We start from the raw sequence: 18,286 nt of genomic DNA, 5'->3' as shown, positions 1-18,286 counted from the left end.
TTAGTGCATAAAACCAGAGGTGATTTATGTATGGTTCCAATGCACAAGCTGAAGTGGTCCCCCAGTACATTCATTAAAGCTGTGTCGCTTCCCTGGCATGATGGCTTGCACCTTGTACAAGTGTGGATACTTGTTGTCTCAGGAGCACTACTACCTTGAGGAAAGCACATTCACACTTCTGTGCTGGGTGTTATGGTGGAATGTCACGCCAGAGGCGCCAGGTGCACACAAACAGCAGCAAGTGACTGCCCAATGTGTACTTCCTGGTACTCACTGCAGAAATGTCATTGCTTACACATTTCTATTTATCAATTTTTAATAATTTCAACAGCTCTCCTGTGCATCTCAAGAAATGACACTCCAGGTAAAACATGATTTTAAAACGTTAGTGCTCCTTCTCCACTAGGTAAAGTAATATTTCTTGCCTTTACATGTTATTTTGTACATTCTAAGGGCTAAGGGCAGAGACGCATCAGCCTAATTTTTCTTGAACATCTGCCTGCCTCTCCCTTTTGGCCTGTTCTGCACATACAGTCCCAAACAGTACCTATTGTGAAAGTAAGTATATGACTTTAATTTGAAAATCTTCATTAAAGGATGTAAGTAGCCTTATGAGAAGCAGCAATATAGTGACTGAAGTACCTGTCCGAGCGACCTCCTTCCAAGCTGTAGCGCAGGTAGTTCATGCTGTCCAGGAACTGGCTGCTGGGCAGAGAGTCGTCTCCGAGCTCCTTCAGGTCCTCAGCTCGAAGATATTCCCCTCCATCGCCCGTCATTGTATCATCTACTTGTGGAAACATTAAGAAAGTACTGAAGGCTTCCATGCACTGACACCATCCCAGTGATTTGTCAAAAGCAGGGTTCTAGAGAAAATGGAGTGGTGGTAACCATTTGCCCTCTATTACTTCTCCGCCCTGGGTCACCTTTTCACTTTGGAGGAGGAGGTCATGCTCGCTTCTTTTGCAACATTTGGTCCCTGGCCCTGGGTACCAGACATAGATGCAGCTACTGTGTGATGCCATGTGGTATCATGCTCTATTTGTAACCAGATTACTTTCAGTTTCAGGCTTGGGATCTATTATTAAGAGCTTTCTTATTATGATGAAAATTATCAAAATAGTCATAGGAGCTAGAAATGATTCACTCTATTATTACATACAGCAGGGTGCCCTACTTGGGTTCATGAGGACTGGAGCCATGCCAGATTTATATAACTTCCAAAAAGCATCCAAATGGAACTCATCTGCCACAGCAAGTGGTTGCCCTGAAAATCTGGCATACATCTAAGAACTAAATCCCCTGATTTGGAGTACTCTTAGGAAACCTGTGGAGCACTCTTGATTCCATGTTAATAAGATCAGCACACTTTTTTCATCAAGAATGGGTTACTCAGACTGTTTGAAACCAGGACTAATTAAGCAATGACAGAAAAACTTTGAACACATATATTACAACAGCAAGCACAAGACAAACAACTCTGTCGTTTGATGTCATTCCAATAGTCTATTTCTGGGAGTTTCTCTATTGGCGCAAGTAATCTGCTTATCTGAATCTGGCAAAACACCAAATGCTCCACTGGTGCATATCCGCCTGTGATTTGGAGTTTTGTGCAACATATAGAGCCACTTAAGGGCCACGAGTCAGACTTGAGCAGATAGTTAGAGGTTTACTCAAAATACATTTTACATAGGAGACATATTTGGCGTTCAAATAAACAAGAAATGAGTGAGAGGGATTTGTATAGCTCACATCAAGATACACATTCCATCCAGGCACTTTAGAATCAGCCCATTATACATTGTTGTATAATGGGCTGATTACAAATGCCTCTGACTGGGGTCAATATTTACCTCACTTGGCAAAATCTGATAACTCTGGTTCAGATATTTACTGGGTGCAATAAATATAACATATTATGCCCTCACCCGCCTCCACACACACACACACACATTGGGGAGTACAAGTGGATTTTGGTGCTTTCTGCTACAAAATGTGCATGTTTCAACGTTTACCAGCCGTTTTCCACCAGTAGATTTCTGCAGGTTAAGAAAGCAAAACGGGAAAGATTTCATGTCACGGAATTCTGATATGTGTAGTGATACTTGTAACTGAAAATTTCGGACCACAAAAATGTACTTGTAATGAGTTTCCTTCCCTGGGTGCAATGTACAAACCTGTGGGCTACAAAAGAAATCTGCATAATGTGTAACTGCAAATTATGAGGAGCAAATGACTTGATGACTTACATTTAAATAAAGACATGGAGTACAGAGAGGCGTAAGTAGAGAAAACAACGGTGAGAGGAGGAGGTAAATAGGAGGTGAATGAAATACAGACATAGGAGGTAGGCAGGGTAAATTGGATAGAGAGAGAGAGAGAGAGGCAAGATAGAGGGAGGTAGCACTGCAGAAAGCAAGAGGTGATGTTGAGTGAGATAGATATAAAAAAGATGTGAGGCAGAGGAAAGGGTATCTTATCTGGTGTGTTGACCTTGGTTGTAAAAATAACCAGAGAAGAATTTTTCTCAAGTCAATATTAGAATTGCATGAGAGGAGGAGGGGCTCTGCTCTGTTGTCAAAGAGGAAACAGTTGAGCACAGCAATGCAAGTGTGAGGAGAGGTCTGGAAATGATTCATTTCTGAGCCAGGGAAGGCCCTGCTTTGCACCTTGGAAGACCAAATGGACTAGGAGGGTTACACTTGAAGATGTAAGGTGTTGTCCAGGTAGGGACTTAGAAAAGCTCTCAGAGCAGAGAAAAAGGCTTATGTGCTACAATCTGCCTCTCGTGGAGACAGACTACTGGAGCTAGAAGCCACTGTTCAATGTAAATGTTAATGAGCAGCACTTTCTTGATTGACTGCAGCTTAATGAGCAGCTGATGCTGCACCTGGCCACCGTTGTCCTGCAGACTGCCTCTCGAGGCTGAGAGACTAAGTGGTGTCTTGTGTGCATAGTTTTATTTCCATAAGTTGGACTTTGTTTTGTTCTAATAAAGTTTGGGAGGAATGCACTGTCCTACTTGACATGTTCTAGTGTCTCAGCAGGCACAAGTTTACCAGCCACTCCCTGAGGTGTGGCCACGCACACACCCCATCCACCACAGGCGTCAGGAGTGACGTGGGCCTGCTAATAAAAGGGCATGAGCGCACATGCTCGTGGCCAGTTCACTAAGCATAATCATTATATGTCTGTGTCCATAATTTCCTAGCATGTGGGCCTAGGGCTCACAACTCTTCAGTAGCAAAAATCGGTAGGTACGGCAACACGTAAAAAGCTTGCATTTGCAAATTGCATTTAATCCGTTAACCGCGGCGGTAATTGCGGTGTGGGCGTTCTCTACGAAGGTAGTGCTCGCGACGGCCAACGGACGACGGCAGCAGGGAAGGGGTTAAAAAAAAATCTTCGTTGTTTTTATTTTTGGGAAAACCTTCATATCATGCATTAGAACTGCAGCAGGTGGCACTGTTGCGCAAAACATTGATCTTGGATGGCACGGGGAGAATCGCTGCAGAGTAGTGTGGGGTTTTCACTGCCTGGGATTTAAAGTTGTATTTGCTAATAACTTTTATGTTTTGTGTGATGTATGCTCTTTATCGCAGAATGTATTTATAACGAAAAGTGAACTGGAATGGGTTTCCTTAGGAACACTTGCCAAAACGCTCTTCATGTTTGATTACCCTTCTATATTAGGTCTGTTTCTCTTTTTGGTGGGAGGCGATGTAAGACCTGAACCACAAGTGCAATGTGGTGGGAGGGGTGCAGTGACCAACATAACAATATGAAGCTATCACTTAATGACATGCACTCCAGAAAATGGCTAGGGGCTTTATTTAAGGGAAGTGACGCATCGCTGCATGAAAACAGCGATGCGTCACGTCTCATTGCATCCTCCTTGCGACATGATGGATGGGTCATATTTACTGTATGATGCATCATGTCACAAGGAGTTACAGATACATCAGTATTTCTAAAGTATCGGTAGGCGCAAAAGAGACACATTGCTGGGGCATGTATGAAAACAGATGCAACTCCAGCAATGTGTCCTTTCACATAGGGACAAGCCCCGTGTGAAAGAGAACGAGTCAGTCTTACACCTGCTGTGAGGCAGGCGTAAGATATTGACGCAATGGCATCCTAGAAGTGGCACACTGAAATCTCATAGATTTCAATGTGCCACTTCTACGAGGCTTTTTGCAGGGAAACGTCCACCCTGCATACATTATACCTGGCGCAGTTACTATGTGGCGCAGGGGTTTACAAAGTGACGCATATGCCTAGATGCGTCACTTTCTAAATAAGGCGCAACATGGCGCATTTTGTATGCCGCCGGTGAGTCTCAAAAAGTGATGCATTGGCGCCGTAAAAGTGACGCAAGGACTCATAAATAGGCCCTATGATTTTGGAGTATTAATGGCAATATAAGTCTAGAGCTAGAATAAAATGTACACCATTTTAAGCGACTTTGAAAAGAAATGTAGTTCTCTGAAGTCAAGAGAGGTGGGGAGTGAGTTCCCATTTCTAAAATGTTATTGTTTTACAGAAATTAAGACTTGTTTATGTGGCACATTAATACTCATTTACACTGATTAGCCTGAACTAAACCAGAAGCTGATTCAAACAGACAATCCATTAGCATACACTAGTTTTTGCACATTTAAGACAGTCGCTGGAATGCGGGGAGAGGTGCAAATGGGGGGCGGCTTGTAGACCAGTGGTATTATGCAAAATGATGGCTACCATTGCAAACTTTGTGGGCCCTATTTAGAACCTGGCAGGGTGTACTACATTCCACTAGACAGTGGGGTACACTCCCTAGACTTGGCAGACTACAGCCTGCCATATTTAAAGAGATTCCCCTCCCTGGCATAGACCTTTGTGCCTTCAAAGAAACCGTCACCATGACAGCTCCACTGAAGGCACGGTGGCTTTGCTCTGCAAGGGCCGTGTTTAATGTTCCCACACAGGAAATATATATATTTTTTTTCTTACAAACCCATCCTCCTAAAGCAGGTGTTTGGTTTTGCAAAACAAAAAAACAAACGTCCCTGACACACTGGAAGTTTTCTACTAATGTGAGGTCATTTCTATGTTTCCTGTTCAGGACTCTCACGCTTTCTCTGGAGGTGTCGAACAGAAGAAAGTACGTCAGAGCGCCCACCCTAAACAAGACTGACAGCCTGAGGTAATTAAACCAGTAGCCCAGTGTTTGTGGGGCTGTCAGTCTAGGAGGCGGAGCCAGTCGAGGCTCTTCCAGCAGAAATATAACGGTTCCCCGGACTATAAATAGAGCAGGCAAACTGGGAGTTTGGCAGGGAGGGTACTGCGCCATGTTTGTTGTGGAGTACCCCATCTTTCCAACTGTAAATAAATCCATTAGTCTGGCCACCTAACACATAAACAAAGACCATAGGCTAGTGGGGTTCCACTAGTTGATGGGGAGGACGTTACGCTTCTGTCCAATCTCCTAGCAACCAATATGCGAGTGTGCGTGACGCACACACTAAGGATCTGCTGCTCTTTGTTCATACTTTGGCTTTGGAGCCTTTGCCTGCCCTCTTCCTACCCAGGAACCCATTCACGGTAAAAGCAGTATATTTCTGGACATCTCAAGAAATGACCCTGAGTGGGAGTCCAATACCACAGACAGAAGTCCATCCTTCCATACCTCCTTACTTTTCTCACCATCGGTGGCATACCACAGCAGCCCCTGACCATCTATGATATACACATACACTATAACGATGGAACAACTATATATGAAATATAAAGCTAGAAAAGCTTTATTTATTTTAATGTTGTACATCACACACATCACCCAGAAGCCAGACTAGCGCCTGCCAGAAAATGCCATGTTATAAAATGATATGGTGCCTTTCCTTGTCCCAAAAACTATTCTAAAATTGTGGACTTTGACTCTTTTAGGTGTTTTAGAATATATGTTAGAAGATGTAGGTGCTGCAGGTGGCTTATGGCCTGATATGGGCCATTACCTTGCTGTAAAACCAAAAATTAGTAATGGGAGAGGCACTCCAATTTTTTACAATGATTGATTGCTACCTTGTCCTGCTCTCTAAGCGTGCTGCAGAGGAGGACGCAATGCCCATACTGCGTCAGAAAAAACTAGACATGAAAGAAACAAGCTAAACAGCTTGCCCTCTGCGCACTGTGGCTATTACCCTTTTGGGTTACTAAATAGTATCACTAAACAATTTACTTGCGAAATTCAAAAAATGAAAACAACACCAACTATGGTTTCAATCACATTGAATTGTATTATTAGTACATAATCACAATTATGTTAACAACTCTCATATTGGTAGTGAAAAAATTCATTGAAACTTGATGTTATAATCACATCTACATGATTTTCACCTTACAATTTATGGCCACAAGTTATCATGCCCAATGCATTTCGGGCCACGCGGCCCTTCGTCGGGGGCAGTACCTGAAAAAAGACATAAATCTGATTGTTGCTTGATATACTGGTCTGTCATCATACAGTGGTGCAGTGTGCCACACTGAATTTTAAACATGTACAAACTTGCATAGAAACCAAATTAAAGAAGTTGAAAAAAATGTTTTTCTTAAAAAAAAAAAAAAAAACTCTGAAGAACCTTGATCATTGAATATACATGAGCAAACTGAGAATATACAAAATACCACTTTGAAAAAACACATTAGAAATGCATCCAAACACATTTGGTTAGTTGTATGACCCTGTAGTGTGAAGTGACTCACTTGTTTAGCCTAAAATGATGCCAAAGTCTGGGGGTTCTGTAAGATGGTATGTATAATAGCGTGGTGAATCAGGGCTTCGTTTTTTCAATATGCCGAAAGGAATAACGAAGAGACATGGATAAATACACCCACTTCGAAAACGGGTAAAAAATAGTAATAAACGTGTGGGTTTGAACGCTAGGGAAGCGCACTCACGAGAAGCTTTGTTGTGATCTCAAAGAACTTGGCGAGCAGAAATATGATGAGGGTTGCTTGGGAACAACAAGTACACCCGACCTAAAGGACACTGATGTCTATCAGTTCAGTTAAACACAACTACAAGCTATTTCCAATCCATTGTAAAGCACACTCTTCCCTTTAAGAGACCGGTGCCGTGATAATACGCTGACATGATCTCAAACTAACCTTAATGTTGATCCGACGGTAACAGGCAACCTAATCTCGACACCATTCTTGGAGCAACTATCTGAAACGAAGGAAACGGCAAAACTGAAATGTACTTGCATGCGATTACGTGATGCGTTCTGCCTCGGGAAGAACCAGTGCAAAAAGTACCTGGGCGATTCGACGATATGCTTCTACCAAGCCGGACTGCTATCACCATTCGATCTATCTTCCCTGACGCAACGCGGCGCCATTAAATGACGTGCTCTAGAGTGATAAAAATAAATGACGGACTAATAAAAAAAGCGATGGAAACGCGGAGCCTGGGACAAGCTCAGGGGTCAATGATAACAAACCTCCAAAGGCGCCATTTTGTAGTGGGAAAGTGTGTGTGTTAACAGAGTCATATGAAAGGTAATTTGAATACATATCCATAACAAATGATGTCACCCTTGACGAAACAGAATATAAATAAATAATAAGAAAAAAATCTAAATACATTTTACTGTGCTGTATCAACTGTCCTTCTGCATACAGTAATTGTGCAGTTTATCATAAATAACAAGTAAGGTCCACTCGATCATTTATCCCTTTGGGATCTTGTGTCTGTAATCTTCGAATCCAGAAAATTTCCCTCTGTAAAAGAGTTTTAGTGAAACATTTGCCCGGTGACGGGATGACCATTTCGAGGATCTGGAATTTCACCTGCGCAATAGTGTGTCTATGGTTCTCCCAGTGTAAGGCTAAACTGCTCTTAGGATTCTTATTTCTGATAGTGCTTTTATGTTCAGAAATGCGGATTTTAATCTTTCTTTCAGTCTTACCTATGTACAAAAGTCCACATGGGCACTTGATAGCATATATGACATTGGCTGTGTTGCAGTCTGCACTGATCCTAACGGGAATTGTTTCTCCTGTGTGGGGATGCTTCACACAATCAGTCACGATAACATTATTGCAATGAACGCAATTTTGACATTTTTTCATGCCCTTGTAGGTTTTGGATGGAATCATAGGCTGACGTTTTAACATTTCTTTTATGTTTCTTGAACGTTTATAAGCAAAAATGGGCTTGTCACCGAACAATCCTTTGAAATCAGACTCATGCCTCAGTAATTCCCAATGTGTAGTGATACTCTTTTTGATCTCATTTGAACTGGTAGAGTATTTAGAAACAAATACCTACCGATGTTGTTGCTTTTTCACTTTCGGGATAAGTAGAGAATCACGTGGTAATTTTTCAGTCTTATCCTTAGCTATTTCTAGCACAGTAGGAGGATATCTCTTAGATGCGTACTTCGCTGTGATGATGTTCAGATTACTTTGAAATGTTTCTGTTTGTGAACAGATTCTTTTGGCTCGTAACATCATAGAATAAGGTAAATTGTTGATGAGATTCCTGGAATGGAAACTGTTATACATTAGGGCCGTGTTCTTGTCAGTCGCCTTATGATATACTTCCATTTGTATTGTGTTTTCCTCTATTCTCACCAGTACGTCCAAAAATGCAATCTGTTTTTGTTGTATATTACAAGTAAATTGGATATTCTCATCATACAAATTCATTTGAACGATTTTTTGTTCCAGCTTTTCTCTGGTATTTTGCCAAATCAAGAATATATCGTCGATATAACGACAATATAAAATTGTGTTGTCTGTCCATTCTTTGTCATTCCTTAGAAACATGTCTTCATACCTCGCCATGTATGTATTGGCGTATGCCGGCGCTCCAGAAAAACCCATAGAGGTACCCTTGTTTTGCAAATAAAAATCACCGTTCCACCTGAAGTAACTGTGGTGTAAACAGAAATGCAAGAGTTCTAACAAAAAAAAAAAAATTCTGCCGGTATCTCCTCTTGTTTCAACAGGGCCCATTCCACGGCCTCTATACCCTCAGAATGTGGGATAGAGGTGTAGAGAGCCTTGACGTCTAACGTACAAATCCATACACTTGAAGTTACCTGTACATCCATGAGTTTTTTCAAAAAATGAGTAGTGTCCTTAGTATAGGAGTACCAACTTTGGACAAACGGTTGTAAAAACTGATCCAAGTATTGACCCAGAGGCTCGAAAATGGTGCCGCACCCGGTGACAATGGGACGGAATGGTGGGTTCGAAAGATCCTTATGGACTTTGGGTAACATGTAGATTCCCGGTTGTTTTGAGAAAGAAACTGTTAGGAATTGGCCGGTTTTCTTGCTGATCCATTTAATGTTTTCTGCTCGTTCTAAGATACTTTCCAAAGTGGTCTGTAATTCTTTAATCGGATCTTGATCCAATTTAAGATAAGTGATGATATCAGATACATGTTCGGAAACTTTGGAATCATAGAATATTTGATCCATGACGACAATTGCGCCGCCCTTGTCAGCTTGTTGGATGTGTATCCTGGGGTCTTCCGCCAATTCTTTTAGGATCATTTTGTCATGTTTTGAAAAGTTCAACCGACAACTTTTCTTCGTATTGATTGATTTTAAGTCTTTAAGCACAAGATTTTCAAATGCATCTAGGATTTTATGCGATGTTGGTGCTTGGAAGGTTGATTTTGATTTAAACTCAACATATTCAGGAGGATCAATCTCTAGTGATGGATCAGGTAGAGTTGAAAAGAAATATTTGAGTCGCAGAATCCTCATGAATTTAAAGAAATCCACTTCAGTTTCCAAGGAATTCGTTTGGTAGGTAGGTACGAAATTTAAACCTTTGTTAAGGACTCTGGTTTGTTGCATGGTCAACTCTTGTGAAGAGATATTGATCACTAAGTTTGTTTGGTACTCCTCAGATTCGGTTTTACCACCTCCTTTGCCTCTCCTTGTTTTCCTTTTGTCTTTCCTGGTGGTTGTGTGGCATCCGCGTCCTGGGCGGAAAAAGACGTTTTAGAAGAAGAAGCTGTTTCCACTGATGTAATTTCCCTGCTATCAGGGGTTCTTTCAACTACCTTAGGTGGTGCTCTGTTGATATTCGTTTCCCCCTCTGAGGCCACGCTCTCTTGTGATGAAGTGTTGGTGGTTCGTTTGACAAAGGTTCTCCTTTGGGCATACACCTCCGCCCAAGTGTACACTTCATTTAATTTATAGTCCAGAGTATCTCGTATGTATTTCCTGAGTTTCCCTTCCTGAATCTCTTTTGTGTGTTTATCCATTCTAGCATTCATTTCCTCAAGAAATTTTGACCAATCATCTGCGTCCATTCTGGTCTCAAGGTCTGATTCGATGATTGTAATTTCGTCTGTGATCTCTTTGATGACAACAGATAGTTCCTCAATCAACAGTAGAATCAAGTCCAGAGAACATTTATTCAAAACTGCGCACCAGCGGTCCATAAAGTCTTTCTTCATATGAAAACGGAATAACATGGGTTTTATGGGCATTCTTAATCCTCTTGGGATTCTCTTTGATCGATGATACTGCACAAGTGTGGATGCATGAAGGCGTTGATTTAAGCGTCTCTTTGTTAGAAATTCAAGCTGTTTTAATTGTTGCGGCAGCAGGGGAGCAGTTTGCCGCAACAATTAAAACAGCTTGAATTTCTAACAAAGAGAAGCTTAAATCAACGCCTTCATGCATCCACACTTGTGCAGTATCATCGATCAAAGAGAATCCCAAGAAAGAAAGACTTTATGGACCGCTGGTACGCAGTTTGAATAAATGTTCTCTGGACTTGATTCTACTGTTGATTGAGGAACTATCTGTTGTCATCAAAGAGATCACAGACGAAATTACAATCATCGAATCAGACCTTGAGACCAGAATGGACGCAGATGATTGGTCAAAATTTCTTGAGGAAATGAATGCTAGAATGGATAAACACACAAAAGAGATTCAGGAAGGGAAACTCAGGAAATACATACGAGATACTCTGGACTATAAATTAAATGAAGTGTACACTTGGGCGGAGGTGTATGCCCAAAGGAGAACCTTTGTCAAACGAACCACCAACACTTCATCACAAGAGAGCGTGGCCTCAGAGGGGGAAACGAATATCAACAGAGCACCACCTAAGGTAGTTGAAAGAACCCCTGATAGCAGGGAAATTACATCAGTGGAAACAGCTTCTTCTTCTAAAACGTCTTTTTCCGCCCAGGACGCGGATGCCACACAACCACCAGGAAAGACAAAAGGAAAACAAGGAGAGGCAAAGGAGGTGGTAAAACCGAATCTGAGGAGTACCAAACAAACTTAGTGATCAATATCTCTTCACAAGAGTTGACCATGCAACAAACCAGAGTCCTTAACAAAGGTTTAAATTTCGTACCTACCTACCAAACGAATTCCTTGGAAACTGAAGTGGATTTCTTTAAATTCATGAGGATTCTGCGACTCAAATATTTCTTTTCAACTCTACCTGATCCATCACTAGAGATTGATCCTCCTGAATATGTTGAGTTTAAATCAAAATCAACCTTCCAAGCACCAACATCGCATAAAATCCTAGATGCATTTGAAAATCTTGTGCTTAAAGACTTAAAATCAATCAATACGAAGAAAAGTTGTTGGTTGAACTTTTCAAAACATGACAAAATGATCCTAAAAGAATTGGCGGAAGACCCCAGGATACACATCCAACAAGCTGACAAGGGCGGCGCAATTGTCGGCATGGATCAAATATTCTATGATTCCAAAGTTTCCGAACATGTATCTGATATCAACACGTATCTTAAATTGGATCAAGATCCGATTAAAGAATTACAGACCACTTTGGAAAGTATCTTAGAACGAGCAGAAAACATGAAATGGATCAGCAAGAAAACCCGCCAATTCCTAACAGTTTCTTTCTCAAAACAACCGGGAATCTACATGTTACCCAAAGTCCATAAGGATCTTTCGAACCCACCATTCTGTCCCATTGTCACCGGGTGCGGCACCATTTTCGAGCCTCTGGGTCAATACTTGGATCAGTTTTTACAACCGTTTGTCCAAAGTTGGTACTCCTATACTAAGGACACTACTCATTTTTTGAAAAAACTCATGGATGTACAGGTAACTTCAAGTGTATGGATTTGTACGTTAGACGTCAAGGCTCTCTACACCTCTATCCCACATTCTGAGGGTATAGAGGCCGTGGAATGGGCCCTGTTGAAACAAGAGGAGATACCGGCAGAATTTGTTTTTTTTTTGTTAGAACTCTTGCATTTCTGTTTACACCACAGTTACTTCAGGTGGAACGGTGATTTTTATTTGCAAAACAAGGGTACCTCTATGGGTTTTTCTGGAGCGCCGGCATACGCCAATACATACATGGCGAGGTATGAAGACATGTTTCTAAGGAATGACAAAGAATGGACAGACAACACAATTTTATATTGTCGTTATATCGACGATATATTCTTGATTTGGCAAAATACCAGAGAAAAGCTGGAACAAAAAATCGTTCAAATGAATTTGTATGATGAGAATATCCAATTTACTTGTAATATACAACAAAAACAGATTGCATTTCTGGACGTACTGGTGAGAATAGAGGAAAACACAATACAAACGGAAGTATATCATAAGGCGACTGACAAGAACACGGCCCTAATGTATAACAGTTTCCATTCCAGGAATCTCATCAACAATTTACCTTATTCTATGATGTTACGAGCCAAAAGAATCTGTTCACAAACAGAAACATTTCAAAATAATCTGAACATCATCACGGCGAAGTACGCATCTAAGAGATATCCTCCTACTGTGCTAGAAATAGCTAAGGATAAGACTGAAAAATTACCACGTGATTCTCTACTTATCCCGAAAGTGAAAAAGCAACAACATCGGCAGGTATTTGTTTCTAAATACTCTACCAGTTCAAATGAGATCAAAAAGACTATCACTACACATTGGGAATTACTGAGGCATGAGTCTGATTTCAAAGGATTGTTCCGTGACAAGCCCATTTTTGCTTATAAACGTTCAAGAAACATAAAAGAAATGTTAAAACGTCAGCCTATGATTCCATCCAAAACCTACAAGGGCATGAAAAAATGTCAAAATTGCGTTCATTGCAATAATGTTATCGTGACTGACTGTGTGAAGCATCCCCACACAGGAGAAACAATTCCCGTTAGGATCAGTGCAGACTGCAACATAGCCAATGTCATATATGCTATCAAGTGCCCATGTGGACTTTTGTACATAGGTAAGACTGAAAGAAAGATTAAAATCTGCATTTCTGAACATAAAAGCACTATCAGAAATAAGAATCCTAAGAGCAGTTTAGCCTTACACTGGGAGAACCATAGACACACTATTGCGCAGGTGAAATTCCAGATCCTCGAAATGGTCATCCCGTCACCGGGCAAATGTTTCACTAAGACTCTTTTACAGACGGAAATTTTCTGGATTCGAAGATTACAGACACAAGATCCCAAAGGGATAAATGATCGAGTGGACCTTACTTGTTATTTATGATAAACTGCACAATTACTGTATGCAGAAGGACAGTTGATACAGCACAGTAAAATGTATTTAGATTTTTTTCTTATTATTTATTTATATTCTGTTTCGTCAAGGGTGACATCATTTGTTATGGATATGTATTCAAATTACCTTTCATATGACTCTGTTAACACACACACTTTCCCACTACAAAATGGCGCCTTTGGCGGTTTGTTATCATTGACCCCTGAGCTTGTCCCCGGCTCCGCGTTTCCATCGCTTCTTTTATTAGTACGTCATTTATTTTTATCACTCTAGAGCACGTCATTTAATGGCGCCGCGTTGCGTCAGGGAAGATAGATCGAATGGTGATAGCAGTCCGGCTTGGTAGAAGCATATCGTCGAATCGCCCAGGTACTTTTTGCACTGGTTCTTCCCGAGGCAGAACGCATCACGTAATCGCATGCAAGTACATTTCAGTTTTGCCGTTTCCTTCGTTTCAGATAGTTGCTCCAAGAATGGTGTCGAGATTAGGTTGCCTGTTACCGTCGGATCAACATTAAGGTTAGTTTGAGATCATGTCAGCGTATTATCACGGCACCGGTCTCTTAAAGGGAAGAGTGTGCTTTACAATGGATTGGAAATAGCTTGTAGTTGTGTTTAATTGAACTGATAGACATCAGTTCGTTTAAATCATGGTTCATTGTGTGTCCTTTAGGTCGGGTGTACTTGTTGTTCCCAAGCAACCGTCATCATATTTCTGCTCGCCAAGTTCTTTGAGATCACAACAAAGCTTCTCGTGAGTGCGCTTCCCTAGCGTTCAAACCCACACGTTTATTACTATTTTTTACCCGTTTTCGAAGTGGGTGTATTTATCCATGTCTCTTCGTTATTCCTTTCAGCATATTGAAAAAACGAAGCCCTGATTCACCACGCTATTATACATACCATCTTACAGAACCCCCAGACTTTGGCATCATTTTAGGCTAAACAAGTGAGTCACTTCACACTACAGGGTCATACAACTAACCAAATGTGTTTGGATGCATTTCTAATGTGTTTTTTCAAAGTGGTATTTTGTATATTCTCAGTTTGCTCATGTATATTCAATGAACAAGGTTCTTCAGAGTTTTTTGTTTTTTTTAAGAAAAACATTTTTTTCAACTTCTTTAATTTGGTTTCTATGCAAGTTTGTACATGTTTAAAATTCAGTGTGGCACACTGCACCACTGTATGATGACAGACCAGTATATCAAGCAACAATCAGATTTATGTCTTTTTTCAGGTACTGCCCCCGACGAAGGGCCGCGTGGCCCGAAATGCATTGGGCATGATAACTTGTGGCCATAAATTGTAAGGTGAAAATCATGTAGATGTGATTATAACATCAAGTTTCAATGAATTTTTTCACTACCAATATGAGAGTTGTTAACATAATTGTGATTATGTACTAATAATACAATTCAATGTGATTGAAACCATAGTTGGTGTTGTTTTCATTTTTTGAATTTCGCAAGTAAATTGTTTAGTGATACTATTTAGTAACCCAAAAGGGTAATACCCATTACCTTGCTGTGCCATGAAACTGAAGTTACACCAGGACCCAACAAGGCAGGACTAATCTGGGTATGCCTGTGTTCGGGTGTGGCCAGGCAGCTTGGTCACCACCATCATCCTGGGGTGCAGCCAAAAGTTATTGGCATAAGGCTCATCCCCTTATATAATGACGCCGTCAAACTAAAAATGATTAATTGGAATGCAGCCAAGCATAATTACTAATGCCTAAGATTGATTGCGGTATTTCATCATCACTTGTTGTTCTGTCTAAGTGAGCGGGAGCCAGAAGCAACTTTTTCTATTGTATTGGTAACCATGAATATAATGAATTTTTCATTTCAAGAAACTGTTTTGCAAGTCTTATATGCATTGGAGATGAATCACATAGTGATAGCTAAAACATACTAAACTTCCCCCAAAGCATTATCCATATTTTTTAAGCACTCCATAAGTCAGTGGTCAATTATCCTAATTTTTTGCAGAGCCTACTTTGCATTGAAAAATGAGGAATGGAAGAGCTCCCTTTGAAATGAGAGCCAGGAAACTGCTCAACCAGCATTAGCATTCCTTACATTTTCAACCGAGGCATTAGACAATTAATTTTAATAATGGTGACATATTAAACAAGCAAAGATAGAGATAACCCAGGATGAACGCACACTGGACCTAGAAGAATAAGGTTCCCGCTTGGTGACCATGAACAATCAATTGATAGCACTTCATTGAAAACAGGAAGACCTTCAAAACTGGCCCCGCCAGCACAACTTCTGACTCAGAGGTGTGGTCATGGGCAAAGAGGGCGAGGACATGAGAAGCTTTATCCAAAACCTAGCCGATCACATCCTTGATGACCATGGCCTGGACCCCCTATGAATCGACAGGGCCCATAGCAACTACCCAACATGCTCGTCTACTTCCACTATAAGAAGACAAGGAGTTGATACTCCAGGTGGCCAAAAGTGGGGGATCAAGATGCTAAAATGACGATGACATTCAAATCTTTCAGGATCTATTGCAGATCACGCTAATCAAATGTAGGTCCTTCAGACTGGTCACCACATTCCTGCACAAAAACAAGATCATATATAGATGGGGACATCCTTTTCGCTTTATGTCTGAGTGACAGGGCAGATGCGGGTCCCTTAGGTCCATTCGAGAGGCTGGCATGGCGCTGAACAGACATGCCACAGAATCCACAACAACAGTTCAACCCGGAGTGAACACAAGTACATAGAGGAGCAAAGTGGAACGTCCTCAAACAAGAAATATTGGCAGGCCAGAAATTGGCACTCAAGCAGGTCCACAGAGTAATCGGCCCCTTGTCACCCAATCCACAGGATCCATCGACTCCCACTCCACCATCTTTTTGGTTTTGTTCTTTTTGGAAGTTGTTGGGTTTTGGGAGGGAATAGCCGACTGCCCAGTCCATGTCCGCATGGCCTACTATAGACATAAGAGCCACCAGATTGCAACTTCTGGAGACATACCTATGGTCCTAAATCCCCTCCATACTCTTACATACATTATCCGAAGCCTCAATAACCCAAATAAATGACGCTCTATTGTATGCGCGGACATAGGTTTTAAAATTACATCACCAAATCTGAAATTCTGAATATTTCCAACCCCTTAACAGTGGTATCACAAGTGCAAGTGCTCATTACTCTGCGATGGGCTACTACCGATATAGTCTACTTAGGCTTGGTGTTAGCCTCCATGTTGGCAACAACTCGGGATATTAAAGTCCACCACTTGAAATGCAAAGTGCAATGCAAGCTTAAAAGCTGAAAACACAAATTTCTCTCTCTTCTTGGGAGAGTGGCAGCATACAAGGTGACGATACTACCCAAGATATTATACATGTTTCCGACCCTGCCTCTCCAAATACAGGTTGAATATATAGCCGCCTCCAGGTGAACTTTGCCACCTTTAAAAGGCAGGGCGACGCAGAGAGGATCAGCTGAAAACAGGGATTGTTGCATCCAAGAGAGGGGGACATGTGAACCCCCTGCCTGGGTCATTGATTCACTGAACAAGTAGAGAAACAGAGAAAGGGTGGTGTGTGATAGACCACAAAATAGCAGCGGGACCCTTGTGGGAAGTCACACCTGGGCTCACCAGACCTCCATATGCCAAAGAGACATGTGCCTACAGGGGTCAGTCAAATCCTTTGAACTTCTAAAGGAACAGTACCACCTCACAGAGACTGAAGGGTATCAATATGTACAACTGAGCCACTGGCTGCAACAGCCGAGAATTAAGCGAAGGAGGATGAGAGCCCTTAAACCCTTCAAAAAAGACCTACTTTATTGCACTGATGATAAACATACCTATTCTGTTATATACATGATAAATACCAGACGAGGAGCCACCAAACACACATTTCAACGCAAGTGGGAGGGAGAGCTGGGCATTACTTTGGAAGAAGGTCAGTGGAAAAAAATCCTAATTCATGCTAACAACTATATGTTACACTCTGGACGAAATGAGACCATATTTAAATTTCTATAAGATGGCTTTACACCCCTGCTTGTCTAGCTAAAATGAAATGAGGGGGTTGTACCCAGTGTTGGAGGGGTTGTGAGGTGGGCCTCCCCACCCATGAACTCCAGTCCTGCCCTAAAATATAGCCCTTCTTGGAGTATGTACTTTTCACAATATAACAAATCACTTGCTCAGACCAGACTAGGTGCCTGAAGGCGATTCTGCTCGGTCGTCCTATACCTGATATTTACCCGTGCCATGGATCCTTGGGCAAAGGATGCGAGGAGGGGAGATGATGTGGCTTAATGGCCAGAGCTGCCGACTTTGGAGCTGGGGAACCAAATTTAAGCCTTGGCGTCGGCTCCACATCCCGTGATTCTGGGCAAATCACTATATCTCCCCGTGCCTACCAAAATTGAATTTGTCCTTGTGTAACGTAACTGGTGTTCATGTAAAGAGCTCCAATACCTTTGGGTCGAGTTTTCACTACATAAAACTGCAAAATAAATAAAACTGATAACCCATCTCCCGCTGACAGCTAAGTAAACCGTTTTGAGCCCTCGGGCCAATGAACTTTGCCATCTGAACATGATATGAAAGGACTGAAAGACTGTGATGGGTTCTTAGTATGGAGTAACTGCTGAAATTAGCTCAAGGAGAAGAGAGACTTTTCAGCAAAGAATGGGGTCGTCTCTTGGACAACTTTAGCAGGGATTTTAAGTAATTGTCGTGCCCAAAGCATCTCCAAACACCAAAACTCCTGCACC

General features: G+C 41.5%; 1 protein-coding gene across 6 annotated transcripts in view; it reads right to left on the bottom strand.

The window, feature by feature from the left end:
• The window catches only part of ANK2 (ankyrin 2), a 1,987,506-nt gene that overhangs the window by 517,128 nt on the left and 1,452,092 nt on the right, over window positions 1–18,286 (bottom strand). For all 6 annotated transcript variants that reach the window (XM_078676735.1, XM_078676733.1, XM_078676736.1 and 3 more), the window contains one exon: window positions 643–784. In XM_078676735.1, the coding sequence (XP_078532861.1) occupies window positions 643–784 (142 nt within the window). The remainder of the gene's footprint in view (window positions 1–642; window positions 785–18,286) is intronic.

Source organism: Lissotriton helveticus, chromosome 2_1 (genome assembly GCF_964261635.1).
Source record: "Lissotriton helveticus chromosome 2_1, aLisHel1.1, whole genome shotgun sequence".
In the NCBI taxonomy this organism is placed as follows: domain Eukaryota; kingdom Metazoa; phylum Chordata; class Amphibia; order Caudata; family Salamandridae; genus Lissotriton; species Lissotriton helveticus.
Note: the sequence above shows the minus strand (reverse complement) of the source record. Positions and strands in the feature narration are given on the sequence as shown.